General features: G+C 43.7%; 1 protein-coding gene across 2 annotated transcripts in view; it reads right to left on the bottom strand.

Moving 5' to 3' along the window:
• LOC130681170 (guanine nucleotide-binding protein G(o) subunit alpha-like) overlaps window positions 1-21,268 on the bottom strand; it is a 64,945-nt gene that overhangs the window by 14,932 nt on the left and 28,745 nt on the right. For both annotated transcript variants that reach the window (XR_008994219.1, XM_057493565.1), the window contains exon 3: window positions 1,733-1,850. Coding sequence is in view for 1 of the 2 variants with exons in the window: in XM_057493565.1 (XP_057349548.1) it covers window positions 1,733-1,850 (118 nt within the window). In the remaining variant the exon portion in view is untranslated. The remainder of the gene's footprint in view (window positions 1-1,732; window positions 1,851-21,268) is intronic.

A 21,268-nucleotide genomic window follows, 5' to 3' on the forward strand; every position in this document is an offset into this window, starting at 1 on the left:
ACACCCTCAAAAAAGATTACCACACTGGCCAGATTCTAGTGGCACTGGGGAAAATGGGGCATCTTCTTTCGATGGGCTTTTAGACAATTCTGTGTTGGCCTATATTTCATGGTAATTGCAAGCTATCTACCAGGCAGCTGGTTGGGAAACCCTCTCCAGCACCACAGGTATCCCCACTGGGCTCAGCCACAATCAAGGGGACAGGCCGAGGGATGGCAGTAGCAGTGGCACCCCAGTTGGTACTGCACATGCCACTGAAACTTCCCACCCAGAGGACACCAAAGCCCCCACATCCTGGCCACTCACCCATGAACCGGGAACGCTTAGAGACACTCGCAGCCCTGCCCACCGGCTTCCTGTCCGAGGAAGCCCCCCAGAAAGGAGCGCAGGTCCAGCCGGACACCCAGCACACCCTGGGGCACAAACAACTTCTTTGGTATTTTAAACATTAAAAACAAACAACCTTTGGCCCACTGTCATTTCTTTCCATACTATTAGGAATACTCCCCCAAATACATGGTAATTATTCAAATTATTTGAGCTCTATCCCATTCATCCACCTCATCCCTGTTATAAGTATTTGTTTACAGAGCATCAAGTGGTTAAAATAGAAAGGGGGAGGGAGACAGCACAGAAGTCAGGTGTACAAGGTAAGTATATGAGGCACTTTAAGATAACATGGAAATGAGGAGGCATCTATTAGGTGACAGGCAAATATGATTTAGTACATAAAACTAGAAAAAAAACTGGATTTCCATACTCTGGGAAAATATCAATAACAGAAAAATTTATGAATAGCTATAGTTACTCAACTCTCAACTCAAAGTATATAGGGCTTTAGGTTTCTGAACTGGAATAAATGCAGTACAATTATAGCCATTAGATGGATTAAAGAAGTTCTTGGGAAAGGTAAGGGGTAAAGAGTTTTAACTCAAATTGAACCCAAATAACAACACAATTAATACCTGCTTATACCAAGATCTACCTTTGCAGGACCTGTGTCCTGTATTTCAAAGACAAATTAATCATAAAAACGCCACCCCATTGTCTGGTCATTCTAACACAAATGCAGTGTTCTAACTACTCAAAATTAAATGCATGTTTTTTCCTTAACAATGCATGCATGCCTAAGCACACACACACACGCACAAACACACACACACCCCAATCAGTTTCTGATTAGATTAAATTAGCAATCAATTGTGCCAGCGGCATGTTAGGTTAAATGAGGAGTGCTCTATTAGACTACTACTTCCTGGTGCCACTAACGCAGCCAAATACTTCCTAGAAATTGATGAATAGGTTTCAGGAAATAGCACTCTAAATTTTCCCCAGCTCTTTGCCAACGAGTACAAGCAAGATACAGAAATGTGGACAACAAATAGTACAATTATTTGAGAACTAGCAAAGAAAGCAAGAGGAACTTACAACTAATGTCTCTGTTCCTTGGATTAAGCCCAAAGAAGGAAGAGAAATCTGTTCTCATAATTACAATGATCTAAAAGTGCAGGTTGGAATTGCTTTCTTAAATTCAGTCTCACACAGCACTCTGAAAATAACCCAAAATAACTATACCTCCAAAGCTGAGCCTCCCCATCTCTTAATATCTGAGGAAGAAGAGAATTAAACTAAATCTAAAATTCCTAAATCTGCTGGTCAACAAAGGGCCAGGGCCTTCAGCCTGGGTTGCACGCTCAACGCGCTACCAGTCCTGGAGCCTGGCAGCCCCTACCTGAATGTCTGTGTGCTTCACAGGCTCAAGAGGCTCAAAGGTAGTGTCCGCACTGAGACTCTCCAATCGCTGGGAGATGTGGCATATGTCAAGTCCCCGAGACCCAAGGAGAACTGACCTATATGAGGATTACAGGGCAGAGAGAAAAGAGAAGGATTAGGACATCTAATGATTCATAAAATACTGGAGAGTAATATTCATTCAAAACTTCCTATATACTGCACCCAGATGCCTTTACATGGTTGTTTTATATCTTTCCATTAAGATTTACTCCCTAGAATTGCAGACACAACATCACATTTCGTAGTAAGGGAGTTCTGATCATGCCTGAATTAGAGGAAGGGACTTGTCTAGAATAAAGTGGTAGTATGTCAATAAAATGATACGTCAGACTTCTCCAAGCATTTTACAGAAAAGAAAATAATGAGGTAGATGTTATTCTCAATCCCTAACTAGGGTGCAAAGAAGTTACCCAACTTATCCAAAGTCCAGAGCAGTAGTCATCAAGCTCCAGGACATAAACTCTTAGGAAACATCACCCTATATTTACAGCCTCTGTAAAGACATACAGTGAACCACAAAATTTTAGGAGTTTTATGAATAAACTAGTCCAAACTTTATTCATTCGTTGAGGCAACTAAAAGGCCAGGGTAATCAGCAACTGTAAATGGAGGTCAAACCAGAATCCAAGGCAGTTCCCCGTGGTTTCTCTCCAAAAGCCAAAAAGCATTTGCAGTACATCTCAAGTCCCCCATTAAGAGGGGGAATGCAGGAGGCTGTCACCTGACTAACAAATGCTTTTGAAGAGAGATGGGACTAATACAGCTGGCTTTATTTCTACTTACCCGGGACAATGTAAAAATGGAAGAATTAAAAGAAAAAAATCACAGATTTTCATTTATATCTAGAATACTCTCTGGAAGAAAGAAATTTAGGGAATTAGATTAAATGTTTAGACTGTTGCTTTTGGACTAGGATTTAGTACCCTCAAATCCCATTGACAGTTTGTGTTCATTCTCAGGAACTTAGAAGCAGCTCAACCCCTTGGCAGCACAAGTAACTCTAACACCTACTGGTGGGACACCTAAGATTTCCAATCCTGAACTAACAGACTTAATGGAGAAGAGAAAGGCCTTCTCATGTTTATTTCTGTTCTACTAAATACTACTGAAGTAGATGATGTGCACCCAGAGGGCTGCCCACTGTAGGTCTGTGTGTCTTCTGTGTAGACAGGTCAACTAGGATGCCATCCCTGGGGCTTCCCCGCCAGGCTAGCATGTCAGATATCCTGCTTCTCTCTTCTAATAACCTTTAACAGCTTAATTTCTAACACAGTGGTTCCCAGCCCTGGTTGCACATCAGAATCACCAAGGCAACTTTATTCCCAAAGATTTTTTAAATTGAAAAAAAAAAAGCTTTAGTTCCACCATTGTAGAAAGCAATATGGAGGTTCCTCAAAAAACAAAAAATAGAAATACCATTTGATCTGGAATCCCACTCCTTGGAATTTACCCAAAGGATACAACTTCTCAGTTTCAAAAAGACATATGCACCCCTATGTTTATCACAGCACTATTTACAATAGCCAAGGTAGGGAAGCAACCTAAGTGTCCATCAGTTGATGAATGAATAAAGAAAATACACAATGGAATACTACTCAGCCATAAGAAAGAAACAAACCTACCATTTACAACAACATGGATGGAACTGGAGGACATTATGCTCAGTGAAATAAGCCAGGCGGAGAAAGACTAGTGCCAAATGATTTCCCTCATTTGTGGAGTATAACAACGAAGCAAAACTGAAGGAACAAAATAGCAGCAGACTCAGAGACTCCATGAAGGAACTGGTGTTTACCAAAGGGGAGGGGTGTGGGAGGGCGGGTGGGGAGGGAGGGAGAAGGGGATTGAGGGGTGTTATGTTTAGTCCACATGGTGTGGGGGAATCATGGGGAAAACAGTATAGCACAGGGAAGGCAAATCGTGAATCTGTGGCATCTTACTACACTGACGGACAGTCATCGCATTGGAGTATGGGTGGGGGCTTGATAATATGGGTAAATGTAGTAACCACATTGTTTTTTCATGTGAAATCTTCGTAAGAGTGTTTATCAATAAGACCTTAATAAAAATACAAAATAAAAAACAAACCTTTGCTGAGATATAACTCGCATGCCATATAATTCACCTATCGAAAGCGTACAATTCAGTGGCTTTTAGTATATTCACAGGGTTGTACAACCTTCACCACAATCAATTTTGGAACATTTTCATTACCCTCCAAAATAAACCCACTACCATCAGCAGTCACTCCCCCTATCTTCCCAGACCCAAGCAACCAGTCAGTAATCTATTTCCTCTCTCTATTGATTTGTCTATTTTAGACATTTCATATAAATGGGATCATTCAACAGGTAGTCTTTTGTGACTGGCTTCTTTCACTTAGCAGAATGTTTTCAAGGTTCATCATATTGTAGCAGGTATCAGGTACTTACTTCACTTCTTTTTATTATGGAATAGTATTCCATTATATAGATATGCCTCATTTCTTATTTATGAATGTATCCATTCATCAGTGGATAGGTATTTGCATTGTTTCCACTTTTTGGCTATTATGAAAAATGCTGCCATTCATGTAAAGGTTTTTGTGTGAACATGTTTTCATTTCTCTTGGGTATATACCTAGGAGTAGAACTGCTAGATCATATGGTAACTCCGTTTAGCCTTTTGCAGAACTGCCAGACTGTTTTCCAAAGCAGCTATACCATTTTACCCTCCCACAAGCCATGTCAAGCGTTCCAAATTTTTCCATAGCCCAGCCAACACCTTCATTACCTTTTTGATTACAGCCATCTTAGTGAAAACCCCTCTTTAACCATTGTGGAGGGAAAAAACCTCTTAATACAAAATTAAAATAGTAAACTTGTACCCATCAGCCAGCTTCCACAACTGTCATGTTGTAGCCAATGCTGTTTCATTAACATCGCTACCCACTTTCCCTTCTCCAACACCCAAATTATTTCAAAGCCGATCAAGATATTCCCCCCAATTACTTCATAATTTTAAAATTTGTGTTTGTTTGAATGGGATACAAATAAGGGCTCTACTTGTGAATGATTGACAGGCCTCCCAAATCTCTTTTAATCTACAGGTTTCCCTTTCATCACCTCATCTTTCTCTTTTTTCTCTCTCTTACAATTTCTTTGTTGGAGACTCTGGATTATTTGCCCTACAGACTAATCAAACCAGTGCTACTCAGACTTGAAATGTGCATGTGAATTACCTGGGAAGCTTGTTAAAATGCAGATTCTGATTCATGTATCAGTATTTCATTTCTCTTCATTATTGAATAGCATTCCATTATATGGATATGTCACACTTTGTATTTATGAATGTATCTGGGATGGGGCTGAAGATTCTCCATTTCTAAAAGCTCCTAAATTGATGTTTATGTTGTTGATCCATATAGACTACACTCAAAGTAGCAAAAATGGAGATTCCACAGGTTTTACTCATTGCATCTTCATGATGTCATTTAACATATTCCTCTGGCCTCTGTATTTCCTATAAATTGAAAATGAGCTCTAAAGTTTTGATAGGATTCTTGTGGCATTATTTTTTTATTAGATCATTCCAGGCTTTCATCAAGAGCTATGTTAACAATGGGTAATCTCTTTCTGGAACTTAGCATATATTGATGATTTGTTATTTAGATTCATTAGTTCCTCAGAGGTTGGAAAATGGTGGTATACTGTATCTTTATTAACTGGAATATTTCCTCTCAGAGAAATTCTGACTGAGGAAGCTCTATGGTAGATCCCTTTGCCTCCTGACTGACCCCATTTGCTTCCCCATGGGGTCCTGCATGGCATGCCCTGTCTGTTCTTAGAGAACATGACAGTCATCCCCATGTCTGTAAATCTGACCATAGCAAATTAAAGCAAATCCCAGGTACTTTTAAAACACTTTCTTCTTTTTATCAGCAGGTATGTAAACATAGTGGTATCACCTGTTTTTACAGTTTTATTGAGATATAATTCACATACTGTATATTCACTCATTTAAAGTGTGTAATTCAGTGGTTTTCAGTATAGAGTTGTGTACCCATCACTCTATAATTGACTTTAGAACATTTTCTTCACCCCAAATAGAAACTGCTACCCACCAGCAGTCACTCCCCATGTCCCCAGTCTACCAATTCCCTAGGCAATCACTAATCTACTTTCTAACTTGTAGATTTGTCTATTCTGGACATTGCACATAATAGAACTCTACAATGTGTAGTCTTCTGTGATGGGCTTCTTTCACTTAGCATAATGTTTTTCAAGGTTCATCCATGTTGGAGCACGTAGTTCATTCTTTCTTGTTGCAAACAGTACTCCATTACATGGATATGCTATATTTTATTTATCAATTCACCAGCTGATGGACACGTGGTGGTTTCCACATTTTGGCTATTATGAATAATGCTGCCATGAAGACTCATGAACTAGTTTTGGTGTGGACACCTAATTTCATTTCTCTTGGGTATATACTTAGGAGTGGAAGGGCTCAGTTTTATGGTAACTCGATCTTTAACTTTCTAAGGAACCGCCAGACTGGTCTCCAAAGTGGCTGCACCACTTTACATCATACCAACAGTATATGAGAATTTCAGCTTTTCCCACATTCTTGCTAACATTTGTCGTTGTCTTTTTGATTATAGCTATCCTAGTGTGTATGAAGCGTGTGAAGTACATTATTGTTTTTGACTCACATTTCCCTGATAGCTAGTGATGTTGAACATCTTTTTATTTGCTTATTGGACACACATTATCTTTTGGAGAAATGTCTATTCAGATCTTTTGCTCATCTTTAAATTGCGTTGTCTTTTTATTATTGAGTTGTAAGTTTTTTGTTTTTTTTTACATATTCTGGATACCCATGGCTCCTACTGCACTTTTGAAATCCCACTGGTCTAGAACTGTAGTGACAATGTTATTACACTACATAATTGTATCTCAGTTATGAAGCAACGGTTAATGATAAAAGGGCATGGTTAGCACCATAAATCCACAGCAAGAGAGTAAAAACTTAAAAAAATTAACATTAAAGGAAATTAACTTTAAAGGCAAGGGCAAAGGCTAACAGAAAAATAGCTGAGCTGTACTGAACATGAAAACACCTCGGTATTCTTTACAAAGTGTCATGCTGACTTCAGTCTTTAGACAGAAAGTCATATACACAATAACTCTTTACCTAAAGTTGCTAGATAATCTTTGTCATCTTTTTTTGACTTAACAGAACCCAGCTGCACCTGGCAATCTGTACCTGCGGGAAAATGGGGATGGCAGAATGAGGAAGGTATTCTCATGAACAGAAGAAAGAAAAAGAAGGATATTTTTAAACAATGGCTCCTGCCTGATGGAGAAATGTTTTCCTCAGAAAACTACAAAGTCAATAACATTCTACTACGAGAATCATTGTCGCTCACCTGAAAGAGGAAAGAAAAGTAATATTCTGCCTCTTCCCCCATTATTGTTTTACTCTGAGAGAATAATAATTTATCTAACAGAGCCAGAGAAGGAAGTCATTTTCTTCCTTCCTAAAAAAAATCTTGAAAGTACCTGAATAAAGAACTAAATGAAACAAAACTTTTCCATTTAAAAAAGAAGAAAAGAAAAAAAAATCTAACATTTCACATCCATATCAGACAAATTCAGACAAAGGAAATGCTCAGCCCATATAAAGATTTAGAGTGCTGGATTTAAATATAAATAATAAATGTAAAATTAAAGTAATGATTTTATTTAATATGGTCCAATAAATAAAAATTTTAAAGATAATTTAACAGAATTTTTTTTGACCATGGTAAAATAAAGGCTGAATCTCTAACCAAGATCCTAAACTGAATACGCCCAAATCTGAGCTCTAACCTTTCATCTGCAAAACCTGCTCCTTGGCCTTCTCAGTGTGGAGACTCCATTACTCAGGGGCTTAGGCCAAAATCCTTGAAGGACTCCATGACTCACACCCGCATCCAACAGGCCAACAAAGCCTCTCAAACCTACCTTCAAAATGCACGCAGAATCCCCCTCCTCCCACCACCTCCGCCCGTCCAAGTCACTATCCCCTCGGCTTCAGCACTTGCCTCCCACTGCCCATTCCCAACCCAGCAACCCTGGATGCTTTCAGAGTCACATACATCACATCCCTCCCCTGCTTACACCTACTGTGCAGACTGAAGCCCTACAGATGCAGACCCACCTCCCCTTACTGTTCAGATTCAGATCTAGCCCTGCTCCCCTTCCTTTCCTGGGCTCCAACCACCATGGGCCTCCCTGCTGATCCCCCAGTGGGTCAGGCACATTTCTGCCCTGGAGCCTTTGTAGTCCCTGTTTCTTCCACCTGGAACACTCCTCTCTCACATATGCTCATGGCTGACTTCCTAATTTGTTTCAGCTAAACTGTCACCATGTCTTTGATGCCAACATACAGCAAAAATATTGAAGAGTGCAACTGCCGCCCCTCCTACCACTGCCCCATCTCTTACTGTTTGACACCCCTGCCGGAAAGTAAGCTGCACAAGGACAGAGATTTTTGTTTTGTTTGCTGATGTATCCTAAGATCCTAGAACAGTGCCTGGCACACAGTAGGTGCTCACTTGTTGAATGAATAGGAGGGAGTTTTATTCTTCCATTTGTAGAGTGTTCTCGAAGGCTTCCTGCTCTCCCCTGCCACATCCACACCCACTGGCAAGCAAAGACCAGAGCAGAAACATTCCCTGCTGACTACCAACTGATACTTGACATTTCTGAGAATGCACAGCATAAGGCAGGGACAGTATAAATGGCGTGGATTCAGATCACACTTAGTCCAGACTAGTGCTTTCCCCTGAATGCCCAGACAAAAACCAGTGGTATTTTAAAAGAAACAGCCCAGTTTTCAGGTGAAAAGAATTCCAAACCTACAGAAGTACACATGGAATTCTGCTATACAACTTTAGAGTAGCAACTAAGCTTCTTCCATGTCTGTCTGAGAGAACAGAAACATGCACGGAACACCGTGTTTGGGGAAAACTGGATCTGCCCTGCATTGTAACTCAACCCGTCGAAATTAATTTACAAAAAAGCCACTGAAGTTTCCAATCTATACTTCAATGTAGTCATCATCCCATTTCATTAAAAATTTTAAATTGATGGTGGATTTCATGAATTTAAGGACAATTTTTATCCCCTCCACAAAATAAGTATCAATTTAGCCATAAAATAAAGGGGCTAAACCAACCAAATATCAATTCTGACCCTAAACAATGAAAGCTCATCACGAAAATAACCACACAGAGAGAGAACTACAATGATTTGGCGGCGGGAGAGGGGAGTGTAAGATAAATTCTAGCTGAAATAAGCAGGCAAAGAGAGGCAACAAAGGGCCAGGTAATTTATTTAAATACCCCCGGGTGAGGTTCTGTGGCCTTCTTGTCAGAGGCCAGAGAAGTCACACCTGGTTAGGGAAGTGGGAGGCTTATAAGGGATTAGGAGGGAGAGGAGTGGGCAAGCTATCCTAGGGGGTGTGGAGAGGTATGATTGGCTAAAGCTGACATAATAGACAACTAGAAACTTTCTTCTTTCCAAGAGGGAGGAGGCTGATATCCGGGACTTAGTTGGCACATCAGGATGGAATTCAGGGAGAACTGTCCCCTTTCCATATACGGCACGGACTTTGGGGTCTGGTCTGTCCTCCCCCTATGGCATCGCTCTGTTCTGTTTGCAGGTCCTTGTTTTTCCTTTCTCCAGCCTAACAGGGAGGAACAGCAGGGAAAGAGGAAGTCCCAACTTTGTCCTGGGAAAATCTGGCCAGGACACACACAGACTGGGCACCAGCCGCACCCTAGTCAAAGGCCCTCAGTTCTCTGACATGAAAGTCCTGTGGGCCGAGTCTCAGTGGTCCATTTCACGTTCCACACTAGACTTCTGCTTTATAGTCTTTATAAAGGTTATTCCAACAGCTTCAGGATACCTCAAACTCTCCCCACCCACTCCCTAACTAGGGATGAAGGGCAGAGCTATAAAATCTGCTTGAGAGTCAACCCCTTATCAGGGGGCCGGCAAGGCACTGTTTGCTCAAGACCCTGTTCGCCCAGGTGCAGCCACCATCCAGGGCGGGAAACAACAGATGGCTTGGGCTTGGAAGTGAACATCCCGTTTCCTCTGGACAGGTGATGTTTACACAGGGACAAGTGGCATGAGATCCTGCTGAGGGGCATGGAAGAGACCAGGCCCCATACCGGGCTCCACAGTGGCCTTTGCACATTGGGCCGGACAGCTCCTGGGTGTGCAAAACTCCTATCAGGAGCAGACTCCCCACAAGGTAAATGCAGAGCAGCAGTTTTAACTGAAGTTTCTTCTTTTATTTAATTTTGTAAGTGGTTAAATATTCAAAAGCATCAATTTCATAGTAAAACAAACAAGAGGAATTTGTTTTACAATATGAAGGAAGTGCAAAAATTAACATGAATTTTGAAAGTAAAAAGCCAGAGGTCAAAGAGACCCTGTGGGCTTTAGGCAGGCTGTTGTAGGTACAGCCTTCTGGTCTCCCTGGGCACATACTCACCATCCTCCTGAGGAGCTCTAGGAGTGTACACAGCTGGGCTTTCGTTCACCTCACAGATAGTCACTGGGTGCCTGACATGTGCCAGCCATGCTTTGGGTACCTTGGAGATGGGCACACTTGAGTTTCTGGGCCTAAAGCTTTTATTTTTTGCTTTTTGTTTTTCACTTTGATCTATAAATTGGAGATAAGGAAACTAACTCGTTGGGTTGTTTAAAGGTTAAATTCCTTCTTTTTAGCTATCTATTATTTATCTACCTACCTGTCTGGACTATCTATCAATCATCATGTCTTAGCACAGTGCCTGGTAGTCAACAGAGATCCAATTACTTATAGCTTCTGTTCCCCAACTATGAGGAAAGATAACAATAGTGTCTCCCAACCAAGTAGACATTCCTTAAAATTATTCCATCTCTACCTTCTAAATCCTCCTTTCAAACATTAAGACATTTTCCATCTCTCCTGCATTACAAAGGTTCACTAAGCAGCATTAGGTTATACAGAAAGAAGGTGAATTCATTCAGTCAACAATATTATTGAGTTCCTAGTATAGGGTCAGGTACAGCGCAGAGAAGAGCAGACCATCCTTGCTCGCATGGAGCTATGCGGGGAAAGACAGACAATGAACAAAAAATACATAAACATGTCAGGTAACAGTAAGTACTTCTAGGAAATATAAAGCAGGGTAGAGGAAGACGGGCTAACAGTGAGGTGGGATGCTAACTGGCACAGGGTGAGGTGGCCTGCAAAGACCTAAGAAAGTGGCATTTACACAGACCTGGAAGAAGTGAGACAGTGAGGCGAGAAGAGGCAATTAATCAGCAGACCTGGGACTGGGAACCAAGTTTGCTGACCACCTACTGTTCTTCCACTGCACTAGCTCTAGGCCAGCAGGCTCAAGCTGGGGGTGCAGGTGGGGTTGGAATGGGAGGGAGTATACTGCCATGATCCACAGGGGTATGAAAGAAAGCATAACTTCTAGTTATAATAATTTACAGTTAGCTTTATATTTTTCTATTTGTCTTTATGCATTTCAATATACATAATACAAAAAATATACCCACTGGGGATATAGACTCAAACATGTTTTACTAAAGAGGTCAAACCCCGCAATGTGTGAAGAGCCCTGCTGCTCTCCAGGTGTGCTGCTCTGCCTGTCCTAGCCCAGCCTGTCTGGGTCCCTGACTAAGCCCAGGGGCACTTTCCTTTCTGGTTGCACTTGGAATACTTAAACCTATCCAGATGGAGGCAGGCTGGCCTCCCTCCCTGGCTCTGAAAAGTGCCATCAGCTCCGCAGCAATGCTCAAGGCTACCTGGGGTGGTCATGCCAGTTCTGGGGTGAGATCTTCCTGTCGACCCTGCTCTGCCCCTTCAGGTAGCCCAGCACGGCCCTCTCTGCGTAGGGGAGCCAGGTAGATACAGCTACCATGGCGGGCTGAGTGCTCCTCTTAGCCTCCGACTGCAGATTTCACTCAGCTCCAGCCGTGTCTGATTATGCTGAAGGGCACCATTACACTGATTATATCACCAGAAAGAAAAGCCAAGAAGCTGCAGATGGATAAAAACAATGCTTCCAAGCCTCATTACTTTCACAAAATAACAGCAATAATACAGGGAAAGAGATGGGATAGTTTCAATATTTATTGAGTCACAAAGACCACAATTCTTACCGCTGAAGTGCCTGCCTTTGGTAGCTGAGAATGCGAATCAAGCACACCCCAGGCCCCAGGGGCAGGGCAGACCAGGCCTGTGGGTCAGGGCAGGGGCCACAGGGCTCACTTCCTGATGTGCGAGGATTAGCCGAGGACCAGTCTGCAGAGGCCGCTGTACCTGCTTCCTCCAGAGCAAGGCACCCTGCAATGCCTCCCAGACCCAGCAAGTAATACGTGTGTGTGAGGCAGGCAGGTGGGAATGGAGGAGCCTAGGGGTGGTGGCTGGAGAACACACACTTGTCCAAACCAATGACCTTTCTTTTTCCTTCTTCTTCTTTTTTAACACTCTGCAGGCCAATAAAATGAAAGGTCTCCCTCATTAAAAATACCTCACACCCCATTCCATGCATCAGAGGGTGGGAGGTTGTCTCTGAGCAACCATATTGCAATCTCTGAAGGCTATTCCCAAACTTTCTAAAGACCCACTTTTAAAGTCCCCAGAGACATAACGTAGAGCTAAGTAGGGATGGGCTTGTTTCCGGGGGTAGTATGCGCACTAGTTAGACTCTCAGGCATCCAGCCCAACTCAGCCCTGCCACTGCCAGGCTGTGCAAATCAGGGTAAATTTCTTAGCCCATTTAATTCTCACATCATCGTTTGATCAATGAAGAAGCAACCACCAAACTCATGGGTATTGGAAGGATTAGCATGTAAACAAGATAAAGTATGCAGCTGCCCAAACCTCAGAAAATAGGCATCTAATATGCATCTAAAAATTAACATGGCCAGAACAGATTAATTCTCTCCCTGCCACTGCCCCATCCTCTTTTCTCTGCCTCAGTGGATGTCATCACTACCACCCAGTTGCTCAGACCAAAGACCCTGGAATGCCCCCAGTTCTTCTTGCCTCCTCACCCTCCACAGCTGAACCCAGTAGTGTGCTGAGCTGGTGCAGACTGGCTCACACGAGCTAATGGTGCATCGTTTACTGCCACACTGGTAGCCTGAAATCAGTCGTACTGGGAATATTATGCCACTGAAATTGGCACATCCAGAAATAAAGGCTTCCCTTCTATCCCTGGGTGGTTTACCAGCATACTATTGTCCTAATCTTATGTTGGCCCTATTTATTCTAATTTCTAATTTCTAAATTCTAAATTGACTCCAGCAATCTCTCATAGCCCACGACCACAACCCAGGTCCAGGGCCACCACCTCTCCCCAACCTGGAAGACCATGACGGCCTTCCTCCCTGTCTCCTCTTGCCTCGCACGTCCTGCTGCTCCCCCTCCTCCACACAGCAGCCAGAGTGAACTTCCCAAGTATAAATCCGATCATATCTCTCTTCTAATTAACTCCCTCCAATGGCTTCTCAACACACTCAAGGATTTCTTGAGGGCCTTGCTGGCCCCCCTGGGCCCCTCATGGAGCTCCGGCCTCCTCCTTCTGCCCTCTGCCCAACTCATTTGCCTTCAGCCACCCTGGTAGCCTGCCTCTAGGCCATCGCAGGTTCTCTACTGCCTCTTTGTACTCCTGTTCCCTCTCTTTGGAAATTTCTCTCCCCAGATCTGTGCATGTCTGCCCCTGTTTCATCCCTGGAGTCTAAGCTCAGAGTTCATTCCTTAAGGAAGCCCTCCCTCACCACCTGAGCTAAAGCAGCTCCCAACTGTTTTCCACCACATTTTCCTCTTTTATTCTCTTCAGGGCATTCAGTGCCTGCAATTATAGTTGTGTGTTTGTCTGTCTCCCTTAAACTAGGACGGTCACTCCCTGAGGGCAAGGACTCTGACTCCTTTCCAGCTATGTCACCAGTGCCTAGCATGGTACATGCAACAGGCACTCAATGAGTGCTTTTGCCTTAGTCATCAGTGGGGCCATCATTATGATGCTACTCTTTGACCCATCCCCTCTGCTAGAATGACCTCCATCCTCCATGGGAAGGCAGGGAAGATGGCTCTAGCCTCATCAGATCTGAACAGAGGGCACACACCTAGCTGCTAACCTACCAACCCAATGAAGCTCAGAGTCAGCTCATCAAAGCTCAACAATTCCTGCTAGTGCTGTCTGGGTGACCAGAGAGTCACCACTTCCCAACCTTCATTTCCTCATCTGTAAAACTGGGAAAAAAATCATACCTGCCTCAAGAGATTAGTGTAAATCAAAATAAGCAATACCCAAAAGTGCCAAACCATGGCCTGGCATACAGTAGGGCCACACATTCATTCCCATTCACGGTACCACTCACATTTTCCATTCCTCCAGTGAGTCACCTGGTCCTGTGACATTGTGACATTTGACATTTCTTGCATAGAAAAGCACAGTTCAGATTTTGCTCAACTCTATTCAAACAACAGGACACAATGACAGGGACCTAATTCCAATGAGATGGCATAGACACCACATTCTGTTCTGTGGAGATATAATGGCTGTTCCTGTGGCTACCTCATATCAGGGGCAACCTGGCACAGGCTTAGGGCCCAGAGACACTGGGCACCACCCCGTCCCACCTTGGCTGGCTCTCGTGGAGATAGGGGGCACTACCAGCTGTCCAGAAAGATCTCATTGGCTGCCAAGCTGTACTCAGCTTAAGCAGAGCCAGAGAGCCCTTGGGACAATAGTGTATCTCTGTCCCTCAGGCTGATATGAATGCTCTCGAATCATCCTTCTGAAAGGGGCCCTGAAATCCAGGGCTGTCACTTGGGACCCTGGAGGTATCCCGATGAGTTACAGATGGGGCACCTGAGTGTCAGGGAGCCAAGTGGTCTCCAGTCTCATAACATTGTAAGTATAAATGACTACACTCAGGTCCCGTGACTCTGCCACGCAGTCTGATGTCAGAGCACCGAGGCATTAATGCAGGCCCGATGGGCATCAGACACCTGCTGCTCTCCTGCTGGGGACTGCCTCTGCGAATCTATGCGAGCCTGAGGAACACACTGCAGACAGGCCTCCCCGAAGGATGCTCCTAGGAAGAAAGTGCGAGGCCTCATATTCTCCCATGGTAGTTCCTCTCTCCAAGGCTGTGCTGAGGCCAGGGCCAAGCCAACACCTCTATCCCACTGCACTGGCCTCTGGTGTGGCTGAGACCACAGGATCTAGAAATCTACAGAATTGAATACAGCCTGGTGCAGGGGAAGACGCACTGGCCAGGGAGGCCCAGGCTACACTCTGGGGCCATTAACCTGTTACCTGAGATGGGTCCCTTTGCCACTGAGCCTCAGACTCTGTGAAATGGGGGGCTTGGACAGGGATCTCTGAGAATCTCTCTATCTCTGACATTCTCTGCAGCTAATGGTGCTCATACAAGTCACTTATTCTTTCTTGTTTTCAGTGATTCATTCAACATACATTTACTGAGCATCTCTTCTGGGCCAGACACTGTGTTAGGTGCAATGGGGGAATGAAAGAGATGAATAAAATGCAGCCTCTTCTCTCAAGGAGTTTTGAATCCTTGAGCAAGTTACTTAATATCTGTCTCAGTTTCCTCAACTATGAATCAGTTTTGGTAACAATTTCCACAGCCAACGCCAAGTAAATACTTGCCAATGTGCCTGGACCTGTGCCAACGGCCTTCACAGTCAATCCTCAATCCAAAGGCAGGTACCATCATCTTCCTCACTTAACAAAATCAAGAACCCAAGCACTTTTCTCTAGTTCACTGTGATGAGCACAGTAATAGCCTCGCCAAAATGTCCACTCCCTAATCCCTGGAACCTTACATGGTAAAAGGGGCTTTGCAGATGTATTAAGTTATGGACATTGAGATGAGATTATCCTGGATTATCCAGGTAGGCCTAATCTCATCACATGAGTCCTTAAAAGCAGAAGACCTTTCCCAACTGGGTCAGAGAGAGCTGCAGTGACAGGAGAGGGCTCGGAGAGCTGCAATGGACAAGGACTCGGCTCACCACGGCTGGCTCTGAGGATGGAGGAAAAGGGCTGCAGCCAAGGAATTCAGCAGCCTCCAGAAGCTGCGAAGAGCCCTCGGTTCACAACCAGGAAGAAAAGGGGGTCTCCTGCAGCTTCAAGGAACTGAATTTTGCCAGCAATCATAAAAAGCAAGAAACAGATTCTCCCCTAGAGACTCCAGAAAGGAAGGCAGCCTGCTGACACCTTGATTTTAGCCGGGTGAGACCATCCCAGACTCTGACCTGTGGAACTCTAAGATAATCACCATGTATTGTTTGAAGCCACGGAATCTGTGGTGCTGTGTCACAGCAGCAGTAGGAAACTACGTGGCCAAATGTGGGTCTGGGGGCTGGGGCTACAGTGTGTATACTCTGTGTAGGGCCTTTGCACCTAACACAGATACTCAGCCTCATTGTGGCACTACCTCACAGAGAATGCATGAGATGGTAACAGTTCACCATGCCTGGTACACAGCAAGCACTCAAAATATGTTAGTGACTATTATCACCCTCGTCATCAGTTCTCACAGTCTAGTAGCAAAGCTACAGCTCATTGCTTCCCATGTGTTAAATGCAGGGACTGAACTGCATGCTTTCCCAGGATCTCTCTCTCCTGGGCTTATCCTTGGCTCACTCCATTTCGGCTTTTCCTCCCGAGACAGAAGATCAGGCTCCCAGGTTCCAGGGTGAGCCTCAAGCTTTCAGTGGGGCTGATGGAATTCCCTGCTCCTGGTGAGCACATGAGAGGATAAGATCTCACAGGGGTTAACAGCTTTTATGCTCTTTTTTGGAGGCCACCAATCCAGGGACCACAGGGCTGCAGGGTTTGGGGGAGCGGTGCACCTAATCTAGATGGTCAGATCACCCTGTAGAAGGGCAAAACCCGGGTCCATTCAAGGATTTATTTTTTAAGGATACTTTTAGACTACCTCCTGTTGTAACAACCCTAGTGTTCTGAAATGGGGAGCAGGGGGGTTCTCTACCCACCTCATGGGTCTGTTGCAGAAATATGAAAGTGGACTGCAAAGCACGTTGCAAATCAAGGAGGCTGCCTCACTTGCCCTCCAGAGCTGTGAACACATTGCTGCTCCCTCCTTCCCTCCCACTGACATGCTCTGTGCTTAATAAGGCTCCCATAACGATCTCTCTGGCGAGATAATCATAGACTCTCAGGGGTATGCCACTCTTAGCTGTCAGCATCATTTAGGAAGACCTTATAAAGGCTTTCTAAGCCGCCTGCTCATCTCAAAGTTGAGCTCTCTTAAAAAATCTGATAAATCCCATCATAAAACTTCTGTTTGACTCCCAGCTCTTTTCCTAAGTTTCCCTCACATCCCACCAAGCCTTCTGCCATCCTCCCACAGAAATAGAGTGCTGAGGTCCCATGGCTACATTTGCTCTGGGAACCGTCACGGGTTCTGGTGCTGGTTACCCTTCTCTCTGCCTTGGTTTCTCCCTGACCCTGATGTGGAAAATCAAAGACTGCAAGGTACTGGCATGTATACAACTTTGCCAAAATGATGATAAAATGACCACAAGGCCATACCAGTGCTCCCATCCTCTGTTTCCTGTGATGAAGCTTCCTTTGGAAAAGTAACAGCTGTTCTTGGAATATAATCTCATTATCTGGTCCAGAGTTTCTTAATCTGCAATCCATGAGCACCTGAGACAGGGTGTGGTAGGTCCACGGACTGCCTTTGGGAGACTATTAACCCCCGTACACATACTCTGTTTCTTCAAATTAAAAAATGAAGGAGCATTTTTCTGAGGAGACTCTTCATAGCATCCATCAGTTTCTCAAAAGGGTCTGTGACCAAAAAGACATTAAGAAATCCAGCTTCAGGCCCTAAACTCCACAAGGCTCTGAATACTTGCAGGAGAAAGTTCAAGGATCTGCTCTGGAAGCCTGGAACTTATCATGGAACCTGGCCACAGTGGGCTCTTCGTCAATGATTTTGAAAAGAATGACTTTTGAAAGCACCCTCCAAGGTGATTTCTTAGTGAGGGGAGGAAAGGGCAAGCGGAGGAGGTGGTGGTGAATTTTGCAGGCACGTGGGAATGATGGTAGACCACCAGGCTAGGAGGCCTGAGTCCTTTTCCAGGTCTACCTCCAAATTCAGTCTCTCTACCTGCAAAAAGAGGCCAGAGACATCTGTCCTACATAGCTGTGCAAGGAGCTGTGGGGAGGTGTAGCCAGATTAATAGGCATGGAGGACCTTTGTCTGTGAGAGTCACCACGTTCTGCCCTTCATGTTTTTCCTGGGGCTGCCATTCCAGTCCTACTGTTTCTCAGAGTCAGGATGATATGTAGTTTTCCTATGTTTTGTTGAATTTCTGGACTTACAAGGGCCTTCTTGAGTTTTGGAAATTCAAATTCTCAGATCTTGGGGAGCCTGAGGCACCCCTCAGGGCCTTACGCTCCTGAGAGGAGCTACGTGCCAGAATCCCCCCTGCTCTAGGACCTTCAGGACACATCTCCAGATGCTTCTTTCAGGGGCTGCTTTATGCGTTGGGGGTTTCAAGATTCTTCGAGGGAACAGAGGAAGTCAGAGCCATGTCAAAGCCACATAAAAAGCAGAACATGGTGATGGATAAAGGCCTGCATCAAGGGTCAAGAGATGTGGGTTAATCCTTGACTTCTGGTTGGCTGTGTGACCTAGGAAAAGTTAAATTTCCTCTTTGTGTATTAGTATCTTTATCTGGGGGATGGAGCATACGGTGGGAGGAGAAAAGATCTATCATCTGATAAAAAGAAAAAGGGCAAATCCAACCATTTGCAGCAACATGGATGGAGCTGGAGGGTATTATGCTCAGTGAAACAAGCCAAGCGAAGAAAGAGAAATACCAAATGATTTCACTCATCTGTGGAATATAAGAACAAAGGAAAAACTGAAGGAACAAAACAGCAGCAGAATCACAGAACTCAAGAATGGACTAACAGGTACCAAAGGGAAAGGGACTGGGGAGGATGGGTGGGTAGGGAGGGATAAGCGGGGGGAGAAGTAGGGGGGTATTAAGATTAACATGCATGGGGGGGGTAGGAGAAAAGGGAGGGCTGTACAACACAGAGAAGGCAAGTAGTGATTCCACAACATTTTGCTATGCTGATGGACAGTGACTGTAAAGGGGTTTATAGGGGGGACCTGGTATAGGGGAGAGCCTAGTAAACATAATATTCGTCATGTAAGTGTAGATTAGTGATACCAAAAAAAAAAAAGGGCAGTTCCTGTCCTGTGTGGTAACCTCCAATGAGTTCTACACAAGAGTGTAAAGGGCATATAAAAGTGTAGGCAAAGGGCCTGTTTGCGTTTATACAGAGGATCAAAGCCTAATTGGGCTACCCCGAAAATGAACTAAGATACGATATGAAAGAGAACTTCCAACATCAGCACTCTCTGGAAGACTCATGCCAGAAGATGATCATCAAAAAACCCCAACAAAGATCCACGCACTGCTACAGCTGTAGATGCACTCATCCCACCAGCTCCTGGACTTGCCATGGGAATGAAGGAGATATCTAAGCTGGCCTGTGCATACAGTAAAACAACAAATTCGACTGGATCTACACTGTTGGAACTCAACCAAGAATTAGGAGAAGTGCAAATTGTAGCGCTCCAAAATCTTACAACTACAGACTATTTACTGTTAAAAGAACATAAGGGATGTGAACATTCCCCAGGAATGGGTTGTTTTAATTTGTCTGATTTCTCTCAGACTGTTCAAGTTCAGTTGGACAATATCCACCATATCATAGATAAGTTTTCACAAATGCCTAAGGTGCCTAACTGGTTTTCTTGGTTTCACTGGAGATGGCTGGTAATTACAGGTATGCTTTGGTTATGTAACTATACTCCTATTATGTTAATGTGTGTGCGCAATTTAAGTAGTAGCTTAAACCCTATACATGCTGAAGTTACTCTACAAGAAGATAAGTCAAAGAAATAATCAATCTTCTCATGTTTTCTGCCGCCTGCTACTTCTATAGCTTTTCTTCTTCCTCCCTAGTTACAACCCTTAAATAGAATTCGTGCCTCATACCAAATTTACCGAGTATCATAATTCTTCCAAGTGGTAAAGATACCTCAAGACAAATGCTGGGCATAGAAGCTACAGGGCATAAATATGCAAAGAAATAAAAGCTAACCATTTTAAACAATAAGGCTTCTCTCTCACTTACCAACTTTACATTTCCTTGTATGGCCCCGGAAGATGACTGGTTAGCCAGAGACGGGTAAGATTCCTCAAGGGAGGAACAACCTAAGATGGGCACAGTCGCAGGAGGGTCATCAGGTGAGAAATTGGGGATCAACAGAGGTGAGGCTTAGAACCTCACCCCCCCGTTCTGAGAGAAATCTTCTGCATATGTGGATGTTTTATTGCCCTTGTCTAGCTTGGATTAACACATAGTCTACAGGCACACACCTGATCATCTACATTTGCTCTCTTACAACACTAAACTATGTTTTCTACCTTTATCTTGTATCTACCTACCACTTCAGCATTTTATTAAAAATAATAATAATAGAGAAATGTGGTATCCACATATAAATCAAGTATAAAAATCAAATGAGTATTCATATTTGAACTGACACCGCATGAGCAAAACCAAAGGTTTCTGTGATGGCTGCCCTTGTACTGTTCACCATGTAAGAACTTATTCACTATGTAAGAATTTGTTCTCCATGTAAGAACTTGTTTGTTATGCCGCAGAAGATTGGAGACTGACGAAAATTAGGCTTGGGGTGGATTAATGATTGTGCATTGAGCATTGACTCCCCTATACAGAATTTTATTGTTGTTAACAACCATTCGATCAATAAATATGAGAGATGTCCTCACAAAAAAAAAAAAAAAAAAAAGTATACACTTCCAATGGTAAAATAATAAGTAACCGGGATGTAATGAATATAGTCAAGATACTGTAACAGCTTGGTATGGTGATAGCTGGTACCTAGAATTGTCATGTATATAAATGTTGAATCACTATGTTGTACACCTGAAACTAATGTAATGTAATACTGTGTGTCAACTACCCTTCAATAAAAAAATAATTATCTACAAAAAAAAAAAATCCTTTTAGAGACTTCTGGATTTCTGCAAGGCAACTATAGTCATTATGATCTGGCCAAGAAGCCATTTGCTGTGAGAGAGCGTAAGCAAGAGCAGATATGGGCACCCTAGCTTTCCGAGCCTGGGTGGCTTCTCAACAACAAAGAGCTTCCTCCCTATGCTGGGGCCAGAGAGGGGAGGGTGAGGTGAGTACTCACCGCTGGAAGGTGTCTGGAGCTCTAGGAAAGCAGAGGTATAGGAAGGGTTAATCACAGAAAATCTTAATCCAATGTGGCGGTTTTAACCCAAGACCAAGTGTGATGGAAATGGCATGGTAATT

Source organism: Manis pentadactyla, chromosome 15 (assembly GCF_030020395.1).
Source record: "Manis pentadactyla isolate mManPen7 chromosome 15, mManPen7.hap1, whole genome shotgun sequence".
NCBI lineage: Eukaryota > Metazoa > Chordata > Mammalia > Pholidota > Manidae > Manis > Manis pentadactyla.